The 16,596-nt window shown below is 41.2% G+C and overlaps 1 protein-coding gene across 2 annotated transcripts in view; it reads left to right on the top strand.

Annotated features, from left to right (window-relative positions):
- Trpm6 (transient receptor potential cation channel subfamily M member 6) overlaps positions 1-5,220 on the top strand; it is a 152,187-nt gene extending 146,967 nt beyond the window's left edge. For both annotated transcript variants that reach the window (XM_019207732.2, XM_010625469.3), the window contains exons 38-39: positions 1,605-1,711; positions 4,408-5,220. In XM_019207732.2, the coding sequence (XP_019063277.1) occupies positions 1,605-1,711; positions 4,408-4,532 (232 nt within the window). In that variant the 3' untranslated portion in view covers positions 4,533-5,220. The remainder of the gene's footprint in view (positions 1-1,604; positions 1,712-4,407) is intronic.
- Positions 5,221-16,596: the final 11,376 nt, after the last annotated feature.

Here is a 16,596-nt window from a genome sequence, read left to right as displayed (position 1 = left end):
TTTGCATCTATTCATTAGAGAGATTGGCCTGTAGTTCTCTCTTTTGTTTGGGTCTTTTCCTTTAATGTTGTATTTCTAAGCTGGGGATTTCATGCTTTCCTGGAATGAAAGAAAGGGCAGTATGAAATGCAAACAAGTGAGATATTCCAGTAAGGTCATGCTGGAGAGACTACAAGAAGGAATTCTTCCATGTTAACGACTAAACTAACACCTTCATTTTTCACTTTATCGGGATCGGAGAGTTCTGGTTTAAATACAGAGGGAAGCTACTTTTTGGCCACTTTCAGTTTCACCTTATTGAAGCAGTGTCTTACCAGATGGACTGAGAGAGCCAGTGATAAGAAGAGGCGGCTTAGGCAGCCGGGTAACTGTCACCAGAACTGTCCTTTGTAGGAGTGATTGAGTGACCAGGAAAGCTAATCCTGAGTGTCTTTCTACTCCGTCTTCCCAAGAGAGTTCCTCCACCTACTTGCCACACAGAAAAGAGGCAATCGGAGATCAAACTGACATCAGCCCTCGTTCTGAGCTTGGCACATCTTCAGAGCAGCTACTGTTCTTCTGCCAAAAGGAAGTGGAAGTTGAGATAAATGTTTCAATACTCGGATGAAAAAGGTCCATTTTTACACCATGTCTCTTTTGAAAAACCGCATTCCTCAGAAGCAAAGTTTATTGTTTCCTTTTGTGATAGTTTGCTTTGCTTTTTTCTTAAAACGTGGTATTTAAGAGTGGTAATTGAGTTCAGATTTTCAAATGTGCTGTTTCCACACTGCATGTCATTAAAATAAAATATTAGCTTTCATAAAGTTTCTTCAGAAGTGTTTCTGGTGCGCTGTGTTCCGTGATGTGCAGAGCGTCAGAATCTGAAGGATGGTTGTACTGTATAAGGTGCCGTAATGGGTGAACAGTGAACCTAGAATCTGCAGGGATCTGTTATAATGACAGAGTATTTGAAATGTGCCTTACATATGCTGATTTCACTTGTAATTGTGTCACCTGCATTGAGCATATGTGGTTTATGTCCACAAACAAACACATTGTCTAATAGTCTCACTACAAACAGCCTCGTTACAGAGTTTTCTGGGTACAGAGTAGCTTTCAGAAAAGCCATGAATGCTGGCTCTCAGGTTTAGTCAGATATTTGTTTTTGAGGATGGTTAGTTTAAGAAAAGTATAGTGCCAGCAACAACATGCTGTATATGCATTTTTTAGAAGGTGTGCTCCAGTAGCAAGTTTACTTCATACCTTACCTTTCCAGTATTCTGGTAGAACATTTGGTAATGAATGTCACTCTCTCACCCCATATGCATTAGAAAGGGTTTCACTGCATTTTTTAAAAAATGTGGTACATAGAAAATTCACTCTTCTATCAGATTAGCGTTGAACTGAGTTTCACAGTAGGTCTTGGTGTTGGGTACAAAGATTTAAGTGCATTTGAATTTTAAATTTGCAAACCTAACATTGTTCCTTCCCCAAAGTGCTCTGTTCTTTGTTGGCTCCTTCAAGTTACTGGGTTACCACGGGATACTGTTCGGTATCTCAGAGAATCCTGGTTGAGCTCCTTTTCATCAGCTGTGATCTAATTGATATTCTGCTGTTTCCCCTAGATCAAGAGGAATGGTGTTTGGGCCAGCCAATGTAGGGGAACACGCAATTAGAAACTTCATTGCAAAACATCGTTGCAACTCCTGCTGCCGGAAACTCAAACTCCCGGGTATGTCACAAACAGTTCTGCTTTTCCTCTAAGTAAATCTCTCATAGAACAACATCCATTGTAACTGGGGAGAAAATCTTAATCACATTTTTATCTCATTCCCAGTCATTTGCAGAGCCTGACTTTTTGACTGCAAAATTTTAAGACTCTAAAGGGATTAAAAGGACAGGGATTTGCTTTAGGTTCTGCCAAAATGAGATAAAACAACAGGGGGCCTGACACTTGTCACAGCCACTTTAAAAGTTCCACTGATTTAAATGGGGTGAAATCAGACCAAAGCCCTGCTGCTCCCCTCTCAGACCTGCTTGCACCCACACATGGCATCCATAACATTTCTAACATGCCCGTGGGACCCCTGGCGGGGTACGACAAGAGGGAAACACCAGGCTGTCAATGAGAGTAGTGTTTTTCACTGTGAAAACCTGCCACTTTATTTATTTGCATTTGTGGAGCTGGAGATTGTGCACCTTTCAGACGTTAGACAAGCTCTCCGTCACTAAGCTACACCCCAGCAATTAAAAAAAAAAATCTGCCTCTTGAATCCCACATTGAAATATTTTTTTAAAAAACCAATGTGGTAATATGGCGCACTTTCTCTGCAACCAATATAGCCATGACCATAGAAAATATCGCCAGTGTAAAAGCAAACAGCTGGAGGTCTTTGACTTCCAGCTTGGCGTCCCCGCTCTGTCGTACTTTCCTTTGTCTCAGAGAGGCACTTGATGTCTGCTCCAGTTTCTCTGCTGTCTTCCTAGGTCACGGCAAACTTGCTCTTTCACTGAAATTTCACGTGTTTCAAACTGAGTAGCCTTGTTGCTTTATAAAAAATGATCATACCCTTGAACTAGGTGTGGTAATCTAGCTACTGGAGGAGCAGCAGGATCACTTGAGCCCAGGAGTTCAGGGCCAGCCTGGGCAACATATTGAGACCCCCACCCCTTCAACAGTAACAACAACAACAACAACAAATCCAAAATTATCATACCCTGACTGTAATGTGGGGTGCAGCAGGTGAAAATGTACAACAGTGAAGGGCAATCTCTAGTTCTATTGGAGTTAGAGAGCAGGGCAGCTTCTGTGGGCAAGATTAAGCAGAAGACTCGGTTTGGAGTGGGAATACAGTGCATCAGCCAGGGGTGGCGATGTCCATACCGTGGGAGATCAAAATGGAACAAAGAGGAAAGAGTCCGGAGTCCACCTCACAAATGACACATCAGACTGGTGAGGAGGTTGGCACCCAGCCCTTCTTCCCTTCTTTGGTCAGAAAGACTCCAGGAATGGGCTGGGGCTGGACTAAGCAGCATCAGACCTCCAGGTAAGGGGCCCGTGACAGGTGGAAGCTGGTAAATATCTGACTGAGCCTACGGGGGCAGGCTGGAGTCCCAGCGGTTACCTCAGAGTCCCCAGGACTGGCCTCTTCTCAGCCTGATCTGCTGTACCCTGCGTGGGGTAACAACCTCTGTTCTTGAAGACAGAAGCATCTGATCGTCCAGGAGCCAGGCTCACTACTTCTGATTCTTGAGCCTGGTTACCTGTTCTGCATGACTGAGGTTGAAATCATGTTGTTATGATACACTGGTGGGTTTTGAATGAGCAGTTCAATAATTCTTCCATCTTTACACCTGCTCTGTGTTTCTTTTCCAAACCTAAGATTCTAGCTAACACGTAAGTGGAGATAAGGAATATCCTCAGATTCTTTTAAATCTGAATTCAAAATGTTTAGTTTTGAAAGCAAGGTTAGAGGTGGCTTTCTTTTCTTTTTTTAAAGAGAGTACATTTAGGACAATGTATAAGAGCAAGGCACCTAGAGCCAGGAAGCTTGGGCTCATGTTCCAGTCCTGCTTTGTGCTTAGCTGTATGACCTTAGGCATTTGTTTTCCCATTTGTGTACCGGGGGTGTTCAGAGAGTTGCTCTGAAGATTGAATTAAGTGATATATGTATTAAATAATATATACTAAAAAATGTTGGTTATTATTAAATATGTATTCGTTTTATGTCTAGAGAATCTCATTTAATATTAAAAATTACAAGACAGGATTGGGGATTTAGCTCAGTGGTGTCACTGCCTGCCTTGGAAGCACCAGGTCTTGAGTTCCATCCCCAGTACCAAAACAAACAAACAAAAAAACCAACAAAATAAAACAAACAAACAAACAAAAAAACCAAGATATATATTTTTTTCTCTTTGATGCTGAGGATTGAATCCCAGAGCCCACAGACACTAAAGATGAGCTTTCCCACTAAGTGACACACCTAGCTCCCTCAAAACGTGTTTAAGGCTAGCATATACTCAGCATGGCACCAAAGGGGGCACAAACATTTAAAGCATATTCTTCTCTATTCATTATGAGTTTTTGTTTGTGTTTGTTTTTTGTATCCCTTTTCTCGAATGGAAGAGGGTGGGCTTAGGAAGCACTGTGTCTGAGCATTGAATGAGATTCTTCTAGGTGGTACTAAACCTGAGGAACAGCTCTTGTCGCAGAAAGTTGATCCCAGCAGTCACTGGAATCTTTCTTTCCTTGCTGTGCTGACCTGGGGCTCTGACGGCAGGGACGCACTGGATGTGGACACAGTCAGGGTTTGGTTTCTGAGATCTGTGTCCCTGAGCAGCAGAGCCCTTCCTGAACACCCAGCAAAGCTGAAAGTCCTTGTGGTCAGTGGAGTTCCCCCTGAAATGGTTTTGTCTTTCTTACAGATTTAAAAAGGAATGACTATTCCCCTGGAAGGGTCAATTCCAACTTTGGACTTGAGAAGGACGTGGAACCAGCAGCGGGGCATTCAACAAATGGAAATTCCTCAGAAGATCAAACACGACTCTAACAATGAGAGGAGCAAGAAGGCGATTGCTCTCTGTGCCTGCTCTGGCCTGAATTCTGTGGTGACATAGATTCACTGGCGTGGTCCTGGTGACATCAGAGCCTCTGTTAGGATGGCCTCACAGGTGGCCCTCTGAGTCTCATGACTCACCCTGCCCAGAGACGACACTGACCTCTGTGTACTCTCAAGTTTTACCAGAAGATCCTTGGGCGAGTGAGCTGGCAGTACTGTTCCTTTATAACTCATTGCTTTCCCCAGATGCTTGGAGCAGAATCCTGTGCACTGAAGAACAAGGCGGATGAATTTAATTTATTTTTCACTGTATGTGCACACTTTAGCCCCTGTAGTCCCGCAGTTATTTACCACCTTACCCACAGATTGTACTTAGGCATATAAATAGGTGTGTGTGTATGTATATACATACATATATATGTATACATATATATGTATATGCACATTAAAAGGCTATTTGACTTCTTTCCTGTCTAGCAGTATAAGACTTTAAGAGGCAACAGCAGAAAGACAATGGGATGAGGGTGTATTTGCACAGATAGGAGCACACTCCTGAGTCAACCACTAGAAACCGTCCTGGTGAAGTCTCGACAGGAGAAAATGCTGTCATTAAATCACAGAATGCAGGGAATTGCAGCTTTCTCTGAAAGAAAGAAAAGGGGACATCTAAACCGTATGCTCATACATTTTGTTCTAAAATTTTATTTTAGGGGCTGGGGATTTAGCTTAGCGGTTCGGTGGCCTGCCTTGCAAGTGCAACGACCGGAGTTCAATCCCCGGTACCAAAAAAAAAAAAAAAAAAAAAATTTATTTTAATGAGTAAAAGTGGAAGATACTAAGTAAGGGCTTCCTACCCTTAAGCTCAGAAATACTATAGCACTGACGCAATCACTGTCCACAACGCCCCACATGGTCTAAAGCCCTGCGTAAAATAGTACAGGGCAAACTACTCTGTGTTGTGGCCTGTGAGGTAGGACATGGTTTCAGGCTGAGAACACGTGCAGGTGTTTGTGTCCATCCACTGTGTAGTTCCAGTCGCTTAAGTCCGCCTTGAAACTGTGTCATTGGTTTCTGTGGCCCAAAGCAAGAGTCCCTGGAAGCTGCCCTACATAGCACCTGTCAGGGGCTGGCTGCCCCTGCTTTATGGTGGTTGAGATCATCCTACCCTATTACAGGCATCGGCTTTGCAAACAAGTGGAAGGAAGGGGGACTGGCAATCTTTTCCCCTCTCCTTCTGCATCTCTTTGCTTACTGTAACCTTTTCCACAATTTTCAGCTCGCCTTTATCTCTTCTTTACATTAGGTGACTTGCTTCTGAGCCTCCTTTTATTTATTTTCTATTTTTTACAAAGCAAGGAAATGTCTGTTAACTATACTTACACAAGTAGTGATTAGTGCTCTGAAGTGTACCCTGCTAGCTTAAACAATCAAGTATTAGTTCATGCAGAATTTCTAATCCCATTTAAAGAGTAAAAGGGAAAAAATTCATTAAATGTGGAGCACAGGTACTTCAAATGCCACTGGCCTTTTGGTAACTGTACGTAGCACTAAACGGTGCTCCAACAATAGCTTCCTATTTGCTTCCACTGATTATCACTTGAAGAACTAACACAGGCTAATGCTTTAACAGCTTTCTAAGACATTAAGATCACATGACTCAAAGGCAATGAACAAATATTTAAGAACTTATCAATGTGTCAGTTATTTTAAAAAGTTCGTGTAGCTCTTAAATGTGCACAACAAACAATATAGTATTTCAAACCAGGAACTGCACTAAGTAGGCACATCATTGAATTTAAGCTCTACCTGAAAACGTGCCACTTTAAACAAACCCTAGAACCTCCACTCTGATGTTATGTAGTTGAACGATTGGATCTTGCCGAGGCAGCACAGATTTCCTTTCTTAAAGACAAGTTCACAGCAGGAGCCTCCTTTTAAATCTCTGCTTTTGCATAATCCTTCGGGGAAAATGTCACCTAGTGGGGTGAAAAGTCAAAGGTTTTGTTGGCCAGGAATTGAACTTCATTCGTCTACATTTGAGCCAATATGAGGGTTAATATTTTGTCCCCTTTGCTTTGGTCTTAGTGGGAAGCAGGAAATTCATGTCATTTCTTGATTGGTAATGAGGATAAAAAGTTCATAGTTTTTTTTGGGGGGGGCTTAATCCTATTCTATAAATCAATAAGAGATTTTTGGTCCTCAGTTCAGTGCTGAGTTACATAGGAAAGGAGTTTGCCCCTCAAAAAGCCAAACCAAATCCATCAATTCGTTGACTCAGGACTCGTTACCTGGAATGGAACTTGAAAGCAAATACAGTTTGATTTCAGTTACCTGTGGTGTGCTTTTCTCTTTAATTTTAAGAAAAATCTCCATAATAATAAGATGAACTACTAGGCAGAGTTCCCTGGGATTGCTTGCATATGATGTGACACTTAACTTTGAGTGACTCCTGATCCCGAAGGAATAGAGTATTCGTTCTGTCAATTTTGTTCAACAGATATTTATTAAGTGCCTTTTCTGAACTGCGTTAATTTTGAAGATGCCACAGTGAGCAGAGCGTACTCTGTCCTCAGAAAGCTCTATGTCCCATTTGCCTTTTTGTTTATTTCAAGCTCAGATTTCTAGTATATGTTGAAAAATTTGACTTGTGTGAACAAATGTCAAATCTAGAGATGTGTCCCATGTTCCACCTGCCCAGACAGTAGATTCAGATCGGGATAAAAGACTAAGGGCAAATAAGATATAGCTAGGGCTGGTTTTAGGAATGCCCGAGGAACCATGTAATCCTTTTCTGAGCGGAAAGGCTGTATCAAAAATGGAATCTGAATCTTATGACCAGAAAAGAGCCAGGATTCAGGGAATTTCATAACGTTTTCTTTCCATGAGCCTGTATTTTCTTGGAGTGACTTTTGCCCCTGCTATCTTAAAGCTTCTTATAGCTCTGAAGAATAAAATTCTATACAGCTTTGACTATTTCTGAGCCTTGTTTTATGCCTTTGCAAAACAAGTACCTAGTGACTCAGACTTCCCAGCAATCATTCAGTCAGCACTTTAAAAGCTTTTTGTTGTTTGTATCAGTTATTTTAGAGGAGACTGAAAACTCTGGTTCTAGAAGTCATGACACAGTGTCGCTGTTACACGGTGTGTTGTGCGTTCAGCCACCAGCATCTAGAACAAAGCATGACACCTAATACACTTTACACAGTACATTAAAAAAATAAAGCCTTCGAGTGATAGTGAATTTCATTCCTCTGCTAGGTAATAAATCAGATTTGCATTTTTAATCTACAAGGAAATAATACCAATTCTCGAAGACCTAACACAATTCTTTTGATCCCTCTCTGTTTTAATTTTCTAAGAAATAGCTTTTAACCACCTACACTTGCTATTGAATTCTCACCCAGTTCCTTCCCCTATCCGTATCGAGGTTAGCACCAGAATGCATCCTTTACAGGTGACTATTGAAATGAGATGATAACTTCCCAGAAACTGCCTAGAAATAATCATCACTTTATTACCCTTTGAAAAGAAGATTGATAGGGAAGTCATTTGAAAGATGGTTCATTACCATGCCCTAGTATGATTTCTTTACTCACATCTCTGTGAAGCATGAGAAGGGGAAGATTATTCTCTGAGGTTGGAATTTGAAGGCTGTGTGTTTGCCTCTTTGAAGTCTTGGTATTTAATTTTCTGTAGTCATTTCTTGGGCAATTTTCTAAGAAACTAGTTGAAGCTAATTTATCATAAGTTAAAGTCAAATGACAGAAAAGATCCCCCCTTAACGGCATTTTATTCCACAGAGGTTAGCTTCTGAAGGAAAATGAGACTTAAATAGCATTTCAAATCTCCAGCCACATGGGTGGGTACAGAGAATAGAAAGGATTCTGGAAATCACACTGGTTTTTTATTTAGCACAGCTATTATTTTGTGACTTCTCTTTCTGTACCGTCATGTGCAGAATAAAATATCCTATTTATGAGAGACACACTCCTAAAAATAATTAGGTAAGTTGCTTAATTTTAAAGAAGGGCTTTTAGTTCTCAAGGGATAAAAAGTTTTGGTCTCTATCATTTTCAGACTTTTGGTATAAGTTTACATAATTTGTTTAACCTTTCTGTTAACCCTTAACTCTGAAATGGAGATGAAGATACTTACCTTATCAAACGAAGGTGTATGATAATGAGAGAGCATTTATACAGTCCTTCGAGAATCTCACTGAAAAGGCTTCTTGTGAGCCAGGGATGCATTTAATAAATAATAAGGGGTTTTCATATTTGATGTGATGTGATCATTATTTAACGTTTGCAGAAGATGCTCAGTGGACCTGCTTCATTACAAACACAAAAGTGATTCTACTATTTTTTCCTTTTGGAGGCGAAACAGCTCATGGCTCCCTTTTTGGTTTAAGGCTTAATTAAATGGCTTAAAACTGGGAAATTCACCGTTTCCTGCTTACTTTGCTTCTTGAAAGCAAAGCATCTCATACTTTGCTTCTTGAAAGATTTTGTTTTACTCATCTATTTTCTTTTGCTATCCTTTGCCTGACAAAAGTCCTGTAGGACAAGATATAGAACCCAAAGCTGGAATCATCGGAAAGAGGTTAGACTTAGAATATTCATAATATTAACTGATGGTGTTTGTGTGTGTGTAACAAGATTCTGGAGCTTGAACTTAGGACCTTGCAAGTGCTTTACCAATGATCTAAATTTTAAAATAATTAAAAATATATTTTGAGACAGGATGTTGCTAAGTTACCTAGGCTGGCCTTAAACGTGCAGTGCTCCTGCCTCAGCCTCCGGAATAGCTGGGAGTACAGACCGGTGTGGCCCACCACACCTGGCTAAGATAAATTTTTAAAATTTCTTATTAATTTGACTTAAATTTTAATCAGGATGGGGCTGTTTACTAATAAGAAAATTCTGACTGTAGCTTGTTGGATTTTCTTTGAGAATTCTTACCTTAGTGAATTTTTCCTTGTGAATCTTTTTTGAAATTCTAGTTATTAGTGACAAAGTTCTCACAAATATTGTAGTAAAAACTCTTCAACTAATGATGGTGCACATACGCACATAGCCATTGCCTTTTGTTGGAAGGACTTGGCAAAGTCATCCCTGACCCCATATGCTTGCATTTCACCTTCTAATGAATCTTTCACTTGGTAGCCCAAAGGAAACCTCCATGTGTTACTATGTTTTGGAATTCCTGACTCACCCTTGAAATTTTGTAGATGAGAATTTGGCGAACAGAGGTGCTGGCGGCAACAATGGAGAAGAGGGAAGAGAAATGATCATCAGGTGCATGTGGCTGCCATGGGCAAAGCTCCAGAATGTCATCGATGGTGGAGGGGAGGGTCGGAGAATTGCTTTACTGAGAGGGAGGGAGTGGTGTGTTCAGGAAGAGCCGGTGTACATTGTAGATGAAGGTAGAGTTAGCTTGGGCTTTGTGGGATGAGATGCTTGCCTCCAACTGGAGGGCTCTTGGGATATCTTAAGGAATAGGTCAGGGAGAGAGGTGTGGTGGTGATGTGTGGGTTGCTTCTTAGCTTTGTGAAGGAGTTCAATCTATGTTCTGTTCAAGAAATATTGTTTTGAGTCTTACCACGATGGTTTGACACTAGGGTTAAACTTATTAGATGAAATCCCTTTCTGTCTTCAAGATTCTCCAAGGCAAATAAGAAGTTTACACAATATCAACTCACCATAGTCTGACAATCATACTCATTATAATGATAAATTTTTCTTACTACTCTAGGTAATCTTTATGTAGTATGATAAAAATATATAATGAATGTTTAAAAATTGTTTACTAAAGGCACATTGCCATTAATCTCCCTCACAGGTCTCCCATTCACTTAGAACACACATATTCTGTCATCATTGCCACTTTCTGAGGTAATTCTGGAAGGCCTCTTTTGTGAGTGTCTTTGTGAGGTATGATTAAAAAAAATATGGTGAATGCTACCCCTGGAAATTCAGGCTCATTAAAACACTAGAATGTGTCCTCATCTACCTTACTCACTGTGCGACTTCTGGCCCTTCTCCAGAGTCAGAGTGACCACGGAAGGTAAATACTTGGTTTTGTTCTTTTTTTTTTTTTTTTTTTTTTTTTTTTTTTTTGCTACCGGGAATCGAACTCTGGTCCTTGCACTTTCAAGGCAGGCAGCAGAATCACTGAGCTAAATCCCCGGCCCATGGAGGAAAATGCTTGGAATTGATTCAGGCTGTGAAGGTAGCTACAGTAGTGCAACTAAAGAGACTCACGACAGAGGACTTCCGGAACCGCTTCATAAAGTGGCAAGAACTATGGATAAGGCTGCGGGAAGTGAGGGAGTGTTGTGAGGGCCGCTAATGGAAAATGTGTCTTATTGTAATAATTTTTTAAAAATTTAAACGTTCACTGTATTTTCGATCACACATTATATTGAGCTCTCATTACCTTCTAGGCACAGTGCTCAGTGAGCACTGTACATCATTTCATTTAACCTGAACCATGACTTGGTGGGTTACCTCTGGGTGCACATGCTGTCAGTCAGGATGGTGTACACCCTGGAGGTGGTGTTCTGCTTCCTCCACACAGCAGGAATAATTTATGTCATCCCTGAACAATCAAGAGTTAGCTGTATGATGGATGAATGCAGGGATCAGACGACGGTAGCTTTCTTGGTTTACAGAGTAAATGGACACTATATCACGGGAGGACTAGTAATCCAGTTTCCTGTTCACAAGGGGAAGTTTAGGTTTCATAATATTGGACCAATCCAGTGAATCTAGTATTCCAAAGCTCAGTAGCTTTCTTCTGCTATTCACGGGATCCATCTGTATCCTACTGAGTTTTTGCATGATTAGAGTAGTCTTGAGAATGGAAGTGTCAAGCTACCTGACGGGTTAGAGTGCCTTTGGAGGAGAAATCAATGGATATGGATTTTCTCCTATTAATGGAAAGGCTGTACCGATCCTCCACTATGAAATGTGGAAAAGAATGAAAAGAGGCAGTAAAAAAGTATCAAGTGAAAACACAGGAAGCATTTGAACCAGGACTAGATCTTTTTGATACCAGAGGCAAGTTTGTCACAGGATTTTTCTCTGCCTGCCTGTTCTGATGCACCAGTGACATTATGTGGCAGCTCCTGCACGAGCTGAATGAGCAGTGGGACGTGCTGGCATCGATGGAAGTGAAGATGAAAGAGATAAAGGGGAGCAGTCATCATCTGCACCTCACTGAGGCCAAGCCGTGCAAAGAGACTTCATGAGAAGGGTCATCTGCCTGCCATCACTGTCGTCCATAAGAAGCACAGAGTGCGAATGGGTTCCCCTGTAGTCTGCAGAACTCCCAGACACTTCCTAGCCCGAGAAATCCCCAGGCCAATGCTGAACTTCCTATGCTCTGGTGGACAGCCCTGAGACGTAAGGTAGCTGTACTCTTGCTGGGGATCTGACACTCTCACTTGTTTCTTCTTGAATGGGAAGCTGGGCCCTCAGACTCCGCACTGGTGACACCAGCAGTTACGACTCATCTACCCTCTCTCCCCTCTTGCAGATTCTGATTAAGCAGAGGCTTCAGAACCACTGAACTGGAAACACCTCAGAGGGATTCAGGTGGGGAGCTTGGGAAAACTGCCCCTTCAGTTTGGGCCAGCAATCAGAAAGAGTTCAGCTGTGGGTAGTGATAAGAGATCCAACTACCATCAGCTTTCCTTCTTTTCATGCTTACCCTTTCCAAGTGAGTCTGTGATTCTAATGGGGACTAGTTGAGTTGTGCCTCTTGCCTTCTGTGGCCTCCTTACCCAGAAGGCCATTTATGAGGGGATCTGAGTGACCTGCTGATGGAGAGCCAGCTTGGCAGGAATTTAGGTTTATTCTGTTGTGTTTGCTACTGGTTGCAAATTCCATTTTCTGTATAATCAGACCAAAGTTTTTGCTTGTTTTTTTTTGTGGGGGGAGATTGGAATTGAAGTTGGGACCTTGTGCTTGCAGGGTAGCAGAACCACAGAGCTAAATCCCCAGCCCTAGACCAAAATTTTGTGTATGTTTGGCAAAACAAATTAAACAGAAAGTAAAGCTTTTTTTAAAAAGGTAAGAAAATCCAAACTTGGCCTATAGCATGTTTCTGGTGTCCTCTCTGCCTCTGTCATATCAAGGAAATTGCTGGCTGTCTCTTCTCTGTGAGTCTATAGCAAAGCCACTCCCTCTTACTATGCTACCAGGTAGTTGCACAATGACAGGTTGCTCCCTTGAGTCTGGTACGGTATAGGAGGACTGGCGAATTTTTCGGTTTCCACCTGCATTTCTGCCCTTTTACTTATTTTCCTTCCTAGACAATTAGATGTTTGTTGGTTCCCACAATGATGCTTATTATTTGATAGCATGGACTACATGCTAGGTTATCAGTTTACAGTGCAAAATAGAACCTACGCAAGCTGCAAAATTTCTATCAGCCGGACCATCATACTGTGTCCCCAGAGGCCTTGGAAGCTGGATTATAATCAGAAGGTTGCTTGAAGAACATGGAATCAGAACAAAGAGAGATAGATAAATCAGTTTTAATAGCGTCAGGCTAAGACATCCTGTTTCATCTCATCTTCTCCAGAGAGATGGCCTCGTCAGTGGGAGTGCAATATCCAAAGTCTGAATACTCTGGCTTGAACCCAAAGGATGTGGCAGAATTTCAAGTAACTTTTTTTTTTCAATGTAGAGGACAATATTTTGTTTTCTCTCTCATTGAGTGTATCGGTACAATCCAGGTGTACAGTGCAGTCACATTCATCATTGGGATCGTGCACCTTTGCATGACAGGTCTTGTTCTCGTTTTTCCCCTCGTCCCTGCCTCCCTTCACCCCCTCCTCCCCTCCCCCTTTGCAAACACTTTGTTTCCATTTTTTTTCAAGTAACTCTTAGATGAACCTTGAGAAATATGGGCCACACGAGAACGTATTTCCCTTTTTTTTACTTCCTCCTCTGTCTCTTCCTTCCTCCTTCCCCTTCCTCCTCCTTTTACTTCCACCTCTTTCTTCCTTCTCTCTTTTTCCTCTTCCTCCATTTCCCTTCTTTCTCTTTCTCCCCTGTCCTTTCTTCTCTCATTTCCTCTTCCTATTAGAGCTTTTTGCATTATACTAGCTACAAATGTAGATCAAAAATACCATTAATTTTATAAGTAAGATGCCAGTTTACCCAGAAATACAGACTAGAACATGTGAGAAAAAAACAAAGAGCAAAAACGATGAGATCAAACGGGACGGTGCCTCCCCCAGAGTTAACAAAGCGATCGTTAGAGGAGGGACTAGAGCTCAGCCCTCGTCACATTTCCATCAGTGAGCTAATAACCACACTTTGATGCTACAGCAAATCATGATCTTACATGAAAAATCCTTTTCTTTTCTTGAAAAAATTCAGATGTTTATGTGACTAAAATTTTAACGTGGAAATCTTAGTAAGAGCGTCATTTGGATGTGTCAGGTGAGCACTTTGCTTTGTAGTGAGAACAATTCATTAGCTATGACTTCAGAATGCTTGTTTTAAAATGACATTGTAGTGGTTGCTTCCGCAGCACAAGTGCCAAAATGACGTAAATGAATGATTTTACTGGTTTTCTTAGTTGATTTGTGTGTATGTATGTCTGTGTGTATACTTCCATAAATAGAAAGTAATCTACTTGGTTGACCCTGGAAACTTCAAGTAAAAACTGGTAAGTTTTTACCATTTCAGTGAATGGTTCAAATATTTAATTTGATTTAGAGTCATTTATAATTGCTTCCTAGTGTCATGAAAATTCTCTTAGCCCTCCAGAGCCATGTCCCCAGAAGAAAGATGTCATGTGAAATGGTCATGTAGGCACGACGGGAAATTATCAGTAACCATTAAGTTGCTTTTGTGTCATCACCACAATGATCCTCAGCCCCAGATTAGTGGAGTTGGAGCTGCTTTTCTTTTCACACTAAAGGCTAAATAGTTCATGACAGGGCCTAGAATGCTGGAATCGACAAGAGTCCTGTGTTACTGTGAGGTCTGGCAACAATATATAGGCATCAGAATGTGCTGACTGAGCACAGTGGACATTTATTTCTTAATTACTAAAAACACAGGACAATTTGTGATGAGTGGTGAGGTTCTGTGCTCCTCTTATTCTTTGTGGGATTCAGACTGACAGGATTCTACCATCTCCAACGGAGAGATCCCAGTGTAGTGCTGAGGGATCCTCAGCACAGCTTCCAGAGGTGGTTAAAACATGGGTAAGCACTTCTGGGAGAGCCTATGGGCGAGCCTCACAAGCAACATGCATTGTCTGGTTCACATACCGTTAGCTGTAACTCAATCACAGGGCCAGATCTATCTGCAAAGGAGGCTAGGAAATGCAGTATAGTTCTATGTCCAGGAAAAAGGGAAAGAAGGATTTCAGTCTTGGGCCAATTAGAGATTTATTTTGGCCCATTCTTCACTTGACTGACTTTGGCTGTGAAATGTGGAGTATGGCTGTTGAGAAGAGTGGGCTTTTTCTTCCTAGAGAATTGGTTCACACAAAGTTCTTATGCAGAACATGGCATACTTTTGACTAGGTCTCCACAGCTTCTTGCACCAGAGATCTTCCAAATCTCATCCTGTATATTCCCTTTTATTTCTCCATTCACTTATAATGACAAAGTCTATTGGCCACACAACGTAAAATCTAGATGGAATGAGTTGGCTTTACTGACTACTGTTGGCTTGGTGACAGCTGTAAAATATATCCATTGTCGTTCTCCCTTCTCTGCTTGACTGCAATCCATCCACTCACACATCCTTGGTTCCTGTAAACAACGTCATGTGAAATCAAACATTTCTTGCCCTCCTTTCTTAATTGGATACAACCACCTGGAAGGTTAGTAAGCTGTGAGGTGGAGGGTGGGAGTTTACAGAAGGAGCCTGTTAATATACTATACAAATGAGGGTCCCGTGGAGAATATGAATTCGTTTCCTACACTGAATGGTCATGATCACTCTACATTTTCACCATGGCAAGAGCTGAGATGGAAATGGTAAGCGTGGAGATACATAATATATGAAATGGGACCTAACTCAATTTTATGAAGAGTTATCATAGGCGTTTCCCACAAAGTAGACTTTAAAGCTTGGACTTACAAGCTTTAAAATGATTTTAAGAGTTACTTTCGATATTTCTTGAAGGGAAGTATTGAGGAATTGAAATATTTTAAAATAATGTTTAAATTTACCAAAATTAAAAATGGGAAACATTTCTAGAATACGATGGTGAAATTTTCTGATCTACCTTTTTTAAGCCCCTAAGAAGCATAGTTGGGCAGATCATGTGATCTTTTTTGAAACTACTAAGCGGTTGATTAATCCTTCTATTGGTGCAGTTATTGAATTACTGATTTAAGTGGGATTAAGTTTGTGCCTAAAATTTTCCAGGCACAATGCCAAGATTATAAGATGGATACTCAGGTCTGTGGGAAGACATATGTGTAAAACAATACCCTTGCGCCAGGAACTACAGTTGTGACCTCTGTAAAATGTTACTGGAGTCAAGTGAAGGAGCAACTTCCTCTCTCAAGAATAACTAATAGTTTACCTAATGGAGCAAATAGCATCTGGGAGAGATGTTCGGGGAACGGTGAATAGCGTGATTATTTGTGAGACACAGGTGTTGGGGTAAGGTAGGGAGGGGTAGCAGGCGATAAAACTGGGAAGAATATTTGAATAAACTCATTGAAAACATTCTATGGTGGGCATGGTGGTATGTGCTGTAATCTCAGCACTCTTGGAAGCTGGAGCAGGAGGATGGGACGACCAGCCAAGACTGGGAAACTCACTGAGATCCTGTCTCCAAATAAAAAATAAAGAAAGGGCAGGGGATGTAACCTAGTGTAAAGGTCCTAGGTTCAATATCTAGTACAAAACAAACAAACAAAAAGTCTTTCACATGATCCTAAGGTGTAAGTTTTATCATAAAAGTTAGATAAGGGGGGTGGATTTAGCTCAGTGGTTCTGCAGCCTGCCTCACAAGCTCAAGGTCCCGAGTTTAATCCCCGGTACCAAAAAAAAAAAAAAAAAATGTTTTAAAC

This window comes from Fukomys damarensis, unplaced genomic scaffold (assembly GCF_012274545.1).
Source record: "Fukomys damarensis isolate Sample0158 unplaced genomic scaffold, DMR_v1.0_HiC HiC_scaffold_31, whole genome shotgun sequence".
Classification (NCBI taxonomy): Eukaryota; Metazoa; Chordata; class Mammalia; order Rodentia; family Bathyergidae; genus Fukomys; species Fukomys damarensis.
This window is presented reverse-complemented; position numbering and strand designations above follow the sequence as displayed.